This window comes from Lygodium microphyllum, chromosome 26 (genome assembly GCF_053477565.2).
Source record: "Lygodium microphyllum isolate KBCC chromosome 26, Lygodium_microphyllum_v1.1.10, whole genome shotgun sequence".
Classification (NCBI taxonomy): domain Eukaryota; kingdom Viridiplantae; phylum Streptophyta; class Polypodiopsida; order Schizaeales; family Lygodiaceae; genus Lygodium; species Lygodium microphyllum.
The window spans coordinates 62,540,984-62,552,144 of record NC_141160.1 but is presented as its reverse complement, the minus strand read 5'-3'; the positions used below and the strand labels follow the sequence as shown (position 1 = coordinate 62,552,144).

The following is an 11,161-nucleotide window of genomic DNA, read 5'->3' as shown; positions in this document are numbered from 1 at the left end:
CGATGGATCTTTATCCTTCACCATTGTATTTCTCCTTCTCCACACCCGAAAAGGAAAAAATAACATAAATAAATAAAATTGTAGACTATAACTTGTGAGAACATATAAACTTTAAATATAACCTTCAAAATGAAATTCAAGGTGACCATTCAAATTTGAGGATTGATGGGAAGCCATACAGTCCTCAAATTTGAAGGTTGCAACATCCTTCAAAGGGGGTTTTACCCTTCTCTAGAAGGCTAATAACTTATGTAGCATTCAAAAGAAATGTTTTTCATAGAAATAGACTTCTACAATAGAAGTGTTAAAGTTTTATTAACCTTCAAAAGAAAATTAAAAACAAAAATCAACCTTCACAATAGAAATGCTTACAATTTTTCACCTTTCAAAAGAAGGGCAAAATATTTTGTAACTTTCAAAAGAAAGGCTAAACAAATTTTCACTTGTCAAAAGAAGGATAGGCTTAAGTGAAACGCTTCAAATAAGGACAAGCTCGTTTTAGCCCTTTGAAAAGAAAAGATGTACAGTGCTCACAGAAAACCATCCTTTAATGTATTTTTTCCAAGCAAGGTTCTCAAAAAACCGATTGAAATTGAAGCTCGTATTGACGAAAACCAGCTATTTTTTAAGCATTTTAGTTATAAAACCGGCTGTTTCCCTCCCAAAACCGGCTGGGGTTAAGCTTGGTCCTTTTTTCCATTTGATGGGAAAAAAGTTTTTCGTGAGCACAGAAAAGGTAGTGTCCTTCAAATTTGAGGGCTGATGGGAACCCACGCTTACAAAGCGCAGCTCGGGAGAGAATTTCGGCGCAAGTACACAGGATGCACGTCTGTCAGGCACGCCACGTGGTCGAGATGGTGGATCGGGACCGTCCGATGCAGCCGGCTCCTCCACGCATCATCATCACTGACGCAACCTGGAGGAGCGACACGTCATCACGTGTTTTATCCAGTTGGGCTAGTCCACGTCATCCTCAAGGAATTCAAAAACAGGAAAATTAAAGAACTGCACGATAACTAAGATTTTCAGATATTTAAAAACAGCCGAAACATGTGTACAATTAAAATTAAAATAAATAATAATGCACGGAATAATATAGGCCATATCGCCTAGGTATATTACTATCCCGGTAACAGCAGGCCCCTTTGACCACCTCGCTGGGGAATTTTTTAAAAAATATATATATAGTTAAGAAATTTTGCCTCCAAAATTTGGAAAATTACTGTCGGTTGAGAGTATTATCCAGTCACCAGTGCGACCACGTCATCCTCTAAGATTTCGGAAATTTTTAAAAACGGATAAAAATCTGAGAAATCTTAAAAAGAGCTCAGAAATAAAGCTAGAAAACCAGAAAATTTGGAAATAATACATATTCGATTCGGTCATCATTATTGAAAGGCCGAAAATCGGAAATTTTGCATCTTTTTCGAAAAAGAGAAGAAGAGAGAAGAAGACCCTTTTCATTAATATAATTTCCCATTTTATTCGTTAAACAGAAAGGAAAGAGAGAAGAAGGAGAAAGCCTGGGCCCTGAAGAGAAGATTGAACGTCTTAATCAGAAGGTATTAAGTTAATCCCTCTCAGAGGAAGGAAGAAGCGGAAGACAGGAGGACGATCGCAGAAGTGTCTCCGCCTCTCAGAAGGTATTCGTAATTCTTGAACAAGAATTCCTTTGATTGAATGACAGACAGTAGTGGGTTGGCTTCAGCGGGAAAATCAATGGTTCCTTGTCCTGTCAGAGCTTGATTCATTCTGTCCATTGCCTCGCTTCTTCTAAAATTTGGGGTTTCATTCATCGGTAGGCATATCCTCTGCAGAGAAATCCGTAGATTTTGGGTTGCCTTATAAGCGAAAATATCCATGGTTTCTTCCCATATCACAGCTTGATTCTGCCCCTATAATTTGCTTTCTTTTAAAATTCTTCACTCATCAATAAGCATATCTCCTGCGGAGAAATTTGTAGATTACCTTCTGTACAGAGCACACATTTGTAGATTATCACTAGCATCTGCAGGGAGCACCTTCCCAGCACTCCCATGGAGTCTCTATGCAAGAAACAAGAAGAGCACATGAAATCCCAGCGCCGCCTCCGGTTGCTCTCATTCCATCTGGGTGTCCCATCTGTGAGTCAGCAAAGTATTGACAGGCAGTGCTGCTCCAGTCACGCAGCCATGGAGATTGACATGGAAGCTCCCAATGCCCTGTCGCGGTATGTTGCAGGGAAGCACAGAAGTATACAAGAGCCAGTCTTGCAGTATTTCAAGGACCATCCTGACCTTGTCACACCGGTGGAGATCAGCAAGGATGAACACAGAGATCTCACAATGAGACAACTTCTTGCCATTGTGAGAGACCTGAGGGTGAAGCCAATGAAGCTTCTTTTGGAGGACCCAGCAAAGTATTTTGCCCTCACCGAGGCTGTTGGTCTCATTGACCTGTCTCTTGGCATTAAGCTTGGAGTGCAGTACAGGTACTTTATATTGTTCTCGCTTGTCTTACCAACCAAACCTTTACTATTAACAAAGAAACATGGGACTTCACAAGTGCTCGTCTATGAGACTTGAGAAATAAGCATAAGCTTAAAATTTTCAATTAATCACTTTAGAATATCATCTTGTTCGGTACTAGGGATATTGTGCGATATTGTTTTTTCCTAATGCAAATTGCTGCCAAAACGAGCCGCTTTGAAGTTTTTCAATCTGTACATGTAAGATGGATAGATTTCTCTGGTTGTTGTTGCTTAAATGCTTTACTTCACTACTGCAGCCTATGGGGCGGAGCAGTGATGAATCTGGGCACTCAGAAACATCATGACAAGTACTATACTGGCATCGAGAACTTGGATTTTCCTGGGTGTTTTGCAATGACCGAGCTTCATCATGGTAGGTGGTCTTGGTTGTTTGTCACTGACTGGTTAGTTTGAGCTGTCGTCTCATGTTTGTTCAGAATAATATAATTTTCATTATTATGTTAACTCTAGGTTTTGCTCTTCCCAACAGGATCAAATGTCCAAGGTCTTCAGACAACAGCAACATTCAATAATGAAACTGATGAGTTTGTGATCAACACACCCAATGAGGGAGCAACAAAATGGTGGATTGGGAATGCTGCAGTGCATGGGAAGTTTGCCACTGTTTTTGCACGGCTTCTGCTTCCATCCTCTGGTTCCTCTACACCTACCGATATGGGCGTTCATGCATTTATTGTTCCCATTCGGAGCATGCAATCACATGCAACTCTACCAGGAGTGGAGATTCGTGACTGTGGCTACAAGGTCGGCTTGAATGGTGTGGACAATGGTGCTCTTCGGTTCCATAATGTCCGCATTCCACGTGACAACCTTCTTAACAGGTTTGGTGATGTATCCAAGGATGGTGTGTACAGCAGTGACCTTCCAACTGTGAATAAACGGTTTGCTGCAACATTAGGAGAGCTTGTTGGTGGCAGAGTGGGATTGGCTGCAGGTTCAGTAGGGGTCTTGAAGGCTGCAGTGACAATAGCAATCCGGTATGCACTATTAAGGCAGCAGTTTGGACCACCAAATCAGCCAGAGATTACCATACTTGACTACCAGTCACATCAATATAGACTCCTGCCTATGCTTGCATCAGCCTATGCCTTCCATTTTGCAACAGACTACTTAGTTGACCGATATGGGGAAATGAAGAGAACTCATGATGATGCAGTCATAGCTGATGTGCATGCCCTTTCTGCTGGATTGAAGTCTTATATCACTGCCTACACTGCAAAGTCTGTCAGTATATGCAGGGAAGCATGTGGGGGTCATGGCTATGCTGCAGTTAACAGGTTTGGAACCCTGCGAAATGACCATGACATTTTTCAAACTTTCGAGGGTGATAATACGGTGCTATTGCAACAGGTGAGAAGTTTCACTCATTCTGAATCCTGATAGTCTAGCAGCATCTGCAGTGGTTTGAGATAGTTAAAAGGCAAACTATCCCAAGCATTTTACCTTGATCTCTAACAATGTGGATGAATCGTCAAAGCAGGTTGCTGCGGATCTGCTGAAACAGTACAAGAAAAAATTCGAAGGTGGCGCATTGACAGTTACTTGGATTTATCTGAGAGATTCAATGGGGACCTACCTGTCACAGACAAATCCTGTTGTGACCCATCGGGATGGAGAAGGCCACCTGAGGGATCCTAATTTTCAACTTGATGCCTTTCGGGTATTGCCTTACTTTCATTGTGATTCTTTGGTTTCTTCATGAATTCTATAGCATGAAAATTCCCTCCATTGGATATCTGATGGAACTGTGATTACCTGTGCAGTATCGCACAGCTAAGCTTCTGCAAACAGTGGCCCTCCGCTTGAGGAAACACTCAAGACAACTGGGTAGTTTTGGGGCCTGGAACCGCTGCTTGAATCATCTTCTTACACTTGCTGAATCACATATTGAAACTGTCATTCTTGAGAAGTTTATCCAGGCTGTTAGACGGTGAGTATCTTAACAGCATCTAGGATATATGAGGCAACATCAACATTTATTGTTGATAAGCATCAGGGATATGAGACACCACCAATATTTTTATGTGATGTTAGTTCATTACTAGCATATTATAATATTGGCTTGTCCTAATGTAAACAGATAGCTAAGCTTAGGAGCTAGAATAGTCATGCTTCATGAGAATTCATGTTTAAGCATTTCCTTGGCGTGTGAATTTTATAATTTGCAGTTGTGAGGACAGAAATGCAAGAAAACGCTTGAAGCTGTTGTGTGATCTGTATGCATTGGATCGGATATGGCAAGATATAGGAACATACCGAAACCAGGACTATGTGGCTCCCAATAAGGCAAAGGTACTGCTAGGCAGCATCTTGATCTGTTTCCTTGATTCTTCATAAATGGTCTCCAATCAGGATGTGTTTACTCAATAATATGTGGATTATTTCAGGCAATTCAGAGGCTTGTTCAACAGCTCTGCTCTGAAGTGCGTGAGGTGGCGAAACAGTTTGTTGATGCTTTTGGTATACCAGACTTTGCTCTCCGGGCACCCATTGGCCTGCAGTCAAGTCAGTACACTGAATATACACAGTGTGTTGGTTTCTAGTCTGCAGATGGGAGATTCTGTATATAGATTGCTCTAGTAGGAGCCCCTGCTTTCAGTTATCTGGTTCATGTAGTCAAAAAGGCCAGATAACTTCAGCTCTTTACCTATAATTGTTTTCTCTGGAAGCAGAGTGCACTCACAAGTGAAGCTCTGGGAAAAGATCCAGTTATAAGAGTGCTTCTGGGTTTCTTTCAGTATCAAGAGACCAATAAAAAATTCACCCATTTGACCCATTGACAGGGGGCTTATAAGTTTATGTGGGAGTGTGTATGTGCACGTGTGGTGTTCTCATGAAGCTGGGCAAATCTCCAGCATTTCAGCTGAACAAGTTGACTTGGCTCCAGAAGATTCATCATTTTTTCCATGTTTCTTTTGTTCAAAATTAGCCCTGAGAAGTTCATGCCAGACTCTACCTAACCACATGGGTCCATTACCTGTTGCTCTATGGCTGTTTCTTGTATCATATTCTGAAACTGTTCTGATGAGAGCAGCTACATAATTGGACATGATCACAATAAGTTTTAGACAAATTCCCACCATAATTCCCACATTGTGAATTACGACATTCCCACGAGCGTCCTCTCTGGAAGCACCCCCCTGCCCCCAACCACCTCGCTAGGTATGCAGTGCCGCCTGCACACTACAAGGGAAAACGAGGGACAAGAGCTCCTTTTTCGACATGGGAGAACGTCAAAACTTCGTGTGGATATTGCTGCATTCAAGAGAAAACTCTTTGTATGAACAGCACAAAAATTGCCATTGCAATGTTGGCAAGAATCTAAGGTAGTATTCGGGTAGCTGCAAGCACTCCCCCAAATTCTTGAATGTGATAAGGTTATTATCAACAGCCGGATTCGTTGCAGCAATGAATTGTACACGTACATTAGTCCGAGTTTGCGGCCCCTTATGAGTGAATTCTGCTAGCTAAGAGGGGTTCTGAGAAAGGAAGCGGAGTGCCATACTGAAGGAGGAATCTTCTCTAATATCAAAAGCTTCTCTCTAATGGCAAATGGATGCACTACTTATTGTCTGTCGTATATTAGAACCACTAACCTTAATTGTAGGCTTTCGTTCTGACCAACCACAGAATTGCAAGCCTTGCAGCTCTCTGCTTCAGTGATTGAATGCCCAAATTCACCTTTGTTTCTGTGTGATGTGAGAGAGAGAGACAGAGGGGCAGCGACCCATTACGAAAAAAGGGAGAAAGGCTTCCGTCTGCATAGACTTTATCGCCCTGCTAGAGCGTTGCGTGTGCCCTAGCTCTTAGCTTTATCTACATGCTTACATACCGAGTCTTGGTCATTGTGATAAAAGAGGAGAGGGGCGCTATCAATTTACCTTTGGGGGGGGGAGCCTATCAATGTCCCTTAACATCTTAATGTAACTAGGTATTATATGTCCCTCAAGAGCCAATGATAAATGGATAAGGAGTCGTACAAAAAGTTCGAAAAGCATTGCTAAGCCTTTTAAAAATAATGGTCACAAACAACTCGATTACAAAGCACTTCTAGAGGCAAGCCAAAAAGAACAAATAGGAGAATGAGAACATAGATCAAGCAAGAAAAATTAGGGGAAACTCATAGAAATAAAAAGAAGAATTAGAAGACAAATTATGATGTAAGGGCATCCAATGGCAAGGCCAAAGTCAAGCAAGAGTAGCAGAAGAACAAGAAGATTGATCAAGAAAGAAAAGTTAGTAAAAAGTATTGAAAATTTTGGAGAATTAGAAGACAATTTTTTATCCAAAGGGCATCTAGTGGCAAGGCCAAGTGAAATGTCAATTGATTGATGTTTAAAAAGCATCCATATGTTGTGGCTCCCTTTCCATGCAGCCTATCTACCTCAAGCAATGTCATATATGAATCCCCAAGAACCAAGTTGTGTTCATTGAGGATAATGTAAGACACCTCCATGTTTGCTCCATCTACTAAGCAATTAGGAGGTGTAGACTAAGACAATACTCCAAATTCTATGCCAAAGTTGATCCTTATCGAGGCAAAGCCACCTTTTCCATGTGATGGCTTCAAAAAGTCCTTGATTATCAACAAACTTCCACCTTTGTCATTAACAGTCATGTCAAACAAACATGCATATCATTATACGTATAAGTTCTCTATATCTTCACTCAACTTGATATCTAGTAGCCTTATAATGTTTGGCTTTATTAATCTCATCAATCTCCTACATGCTACCTTTTTGGAGAAATGAAGACCATAGACATTTGATGACAAAGTTCTAGTTGTTGTCATGCTTCCATTGATAATCTACTCGAAATCAATGAGCTCCTTATCATCCTCCTTGCCTGAAGATGCATCTCTCTTTTTTTTCATAAATAAAAAAAGATGCATCTCTCTCTCTCTCTCTCTCTCTCTCTCTCTCTCTCTCTCTCTCTCTCTCTCTCTCTCTGTTGTCAACTTGAGATTGACACGTTTTTACGGTTTTTCTTCTTCCCTTTGGCCTTGCAAATGTTCTCCTTTCCCTATCTGTTTATTAATGGCCACAATCGGTTCTATGCGTAATTTATTTTCCTTCGATCATTAAGGGACAACCTTCCTTGATGAGTCTAACAATGCAATTACAATCTTCTTTCTGCTTAGACTTTGCATCCTTTCCTCAATCGCTTCTGGTGCACAAATCAGATGGTGGATGTGTGCGTAGTGAGCGCGGAAGGTCCCCAAGAACAAAGAACTCTACATAAACTTCATAAAACCAAGAAGAGAGTTTGTATGATATGAGACAAAAAGACAAATTGGGTACAATCTCCTCCCATGCCTTGTAGTTGGGCGTCCCAAAAGTCGGGTCGTGTCCAAATACAATGTCCAATAATGAAATATTTAAACTGAGCGCCTGTACGTATACAAAAATAATAAATGTTTGTCAAGCACATCTAAGTAAATATTAATGCCACGCCTTTAATGATAAAGGGTGCGTCCATTAAAAAATGATAATTTTTTTTAGATAATTTGAATACACGCAGGATACACGCCATCGCCTGGTGCTTCCCAATGCCACCGCTGCCAACTCTACACATCAACTGAAGCATTCACAATTGTTAGAAAATAATAAAATTAAATCGACAAAAGTGAATACTTAACAATCTTCAGCTACAAAATAAATAAGTTGAAACTCTGTCCTAGCCTTAAACGTCCGTTAATTTAAATATGTATTTTGCGAAATCACCTACTGAGGAATCACCCACGTTCACATTAAATTTATATGGCACCCGAAAAGGACAGGTGTCCTCGTGTCAGCTTCTCACACAAGGAATCCACCTTGTGTACGAGCCCCGACAAATAAATATAGTTTTACAGAATCCACCACAAAACCTCACGAAATCCTCTGTGGTTTCACGGAATCCACCGTGGAATATGCCTCCTGGCATCATACCCCTGGGTGGGACAGCAATTGTCCTCAATTGCTATTAACTCAATGTGGAGCAAGCGGTAGGGGTAAGCACTTAGGTTGTGTGCGTACATCCATTGGGCCTCTTCAACTAGCTGATTTTTAAACATAACCAAATATCTAGAATATCTATGGCCAGTTCTAGTGGTCATAAAGTCTGTAACTAGAATAGTTTCAGGTTCAAGAATTTCAGTTTGTTCTTCTAACAAATGAGGGTTTTCATAGACAAGGTGAACAGGTAACTGGCCTTTAAAAGGTCGTAGTAAACTGATATGAAAAGTATTATGGATTTTCCAATGTGGCAGTAGTTCTAATTTAAATGCATTGTCATTGATTTTGTGAATGATTTTGAAAGATCCATAAAATCTAGGGGCTAACTTAACAACATGGTGTTTCTTAACACTTTGCAATCTTCTCTTTTCAATGCATAACCAAACATAATCATCAACTTTATAACTCATGGCTTTTCTTTTCTTGTTAGCTTGTCTAGTATATGATTACTGGGCTTTCGCAATCACATCCTTAACTTCAACAAAAATAGTAGCATGTGTATTGGCAATATCATCAGTAACTTTAACTTTGTTTGACAATGATGTAACATGTGTAGGTAATCTATGTCCATAAATGATTTCAAATTGTGATTTTCGTATAGCTGTGTGTGGTGTATTATTGTATGCAAATTGAAGTAGATGCAAATGTGTATCCGATGCTTGTGGTTTTGAAATTGTGCCTGCGTGCAAAAGATCTAGAATTGTACTATTAGTAGCTTCTGTTTACCCATTGATTTTAGGATGAAATATAGATGACAAATTAATCTTAGTACCTAAATTAGCAAACAAAGTAGTCAAAAAATTATTGCAACATCTAGAATCACGATCAGAAATAATAACTTTTGACAAACCATGGTTAGTGAAAACAATCTTCAAAAACAATTGTGTAGCTTGAGATGCAGTTAATGTTTTCTTTCATGGAAGAAAATATGCTTGTTCATTAAATCAATCAACTATAGTCCAAATCATATCATGATTAGCTTGTGTGTTAGACAAACCAGTTATAAAATCCATTGAAATATATTCCCATTGTTGTTCAGAAATTAGTAAAGGCATTAACAAACCATATCGCTTACCATGGTGTCGCTTAACTCTTTGATAAATTAAACACTCAGATACAAAGTTAGAAATATTAGATTTCATCTGTGGCTAGTAAAAATCTTCGACCAATGTATATAAAGTAGAAATAATACCTCTATGGCCTTGATATGGGAGACAATGAATTTCTTGCCACACAAATGATCTAAATGAAACAGTTACACACAACATTTTCTCATAAAACATAAATCCTTCAGAATAAGACAATGAATCTATTGAAATCCAGTTATTAGCAACTAATTTATTTCAATCAGCTTGAAAACTGGAGCCTTGATCATAGGTATCTTTCATAGGGTTAAGGGAATCAAAAGATATAAGGGAGATGTTATGGAGACTTGGTCTTCTACTTAAGGCATCAGCAACAATATTCTCTTTTCCAGGTTGATATTGGATAAGTGGATGAAAAATTTGAATAAAAGTAGTCCATTTGATATGACAGTCAGAGATTTGTGGCTAATTAAGAAGATGTTTGATACTTTGTTTGTCAGTTTTGATTTAGATCCCATTAAATAGTGTTTTCATTTACGTAAGGCCTGTACTACAGCTAGTGATTTCTTATCACAGATAGAATACTTGAGTTCAAAGGGTTTAAGTTTGCAACTAGAATAGGCTATGGGATGTGAATCTTACATAAGGGCAGCTCATATTTCTAATCCGCTAGCATTAGTGACTACTAGAAAGAATGGTTGATTAAAGTCAAGTAATTGCAAAACAAATGCATGTGTTAAAGCATGTTTCAGTAAATCAAAAGACTTTAGATTATTATCAAATCAATTATATATAACACCTTTCTTTAATAATTTCATTAAAGGTAATGCAAGTAATGAAAAAATTTTCACAAATTTTCTGTAAAAGCTAGCAAGACCTAAGAAAGAACGTAACTCATGCACATTTTTAGGAATTGGCCAATTTAAAATTGCTTTTATCTTTTTAGAATCAACTTGAATACTATCAGAAGAAAAAATATGACCTAAGTATTCAATTTGGATTTGGAAAAATTCTCTCTTGTCAAGGTTAGCATATAATTGATTCTCTTTCAATAATTTGAAAACCAAAGATAGATGTTTATAATGCTCATTCTCATTCTTACTAAAAACCAATATGTCATCAAAGAAAATAATTATACAATATTGATACTTCAAGAATATACGATTCATTATACCATTGAATGTAGCTTGTGCATTAGTCAAACAAAAAGGCATAACAAAAAATTTATAATGACCAAATTGAGTTCTAAATGCAGTTTTGAAAATATCAGGTGTATCTAATCGTACTTGATGATATCCAGATTTAATATCTATCTTACTAAAAATAGTGGCTCCCTGTAGTTTATTCATGAGGTCGTCTACCCTAGGGATCGGATATCTATTCTTAATAGTGATCTTGTTTAGGAAATGATAGTCAATGCACATCCGATAGGTATTATTTTTCTTTTTCAGTAATAGAACAAGTGCACCTAAAGGAGAACTACTAGGCCTAATGAGTTCTCGAGTTAACAATTCTTCAACTTGTACTTGGGTTTCTTTTTCCTCAATCTG

General features: G+C 38.7%; 1 protein-coding gene across 1 annotated transcript; it reads left to right on the top strand.

Moving 5' to 3' along the window:
* The first annotated feature begins 1,490 nt into the window (after window positions 1-1,490).
* Window positions 1,491-5,679, top strand: LOC148013328 (acyl-coenzyme A oxidase 2, peroxisomal-like). Its single transcript, XM_087668105.1, has 7 exons — window positions 1,491-2,470; window positions 2,767-2,882; window positions 3,000-3,880; window positions 4,011-4,190; window positions 4,294-4,460; window positions 4,699-4,822; window positions 4,918-5,679. Exons 1-7 carry the CDS (start codon window positions 2,037-2,039, stop codon window positions 5,071-5,073), a joined length of 2,058 nt encoding a protein of 685 aa, XP_087524231.1. The 5' UTR covers window positions 1,491-2,036; the 3' UTR covers window positions 5,074-5,679.
* The last annotated feature ends 5,482 nt before the right edge of the window (window positions 5,680-11,161 follow it).

What these genes read in the sequence shown, in the direction of transcription:
- LOC148013328 (XM_087668105.1), top strand. Translation starts at nt 2,037, where the DNA reads ATGGAGTCTCTATGCAAGAAACAAGAAGAGCACATGAAATCCCAGCGC. An exon ending in TTCAACTTGATGCCTTTCGG is followed by an intron (nt 4,191 to 4,293) that starts GTATTGCCTTAC and finishes TTACCTGTGCAG; the next exon opens with TATCGCACAGCTAAGCTTCT. An exon ending in TTTATCCAGGCTGTTAGACG is followed by an intron (nt 4,461 to 4,698) that starts GTGAGTATCTTA and finishes TATAATTTGCAG; the next exon opens with TTGTGAGGACAGAAATGCAA.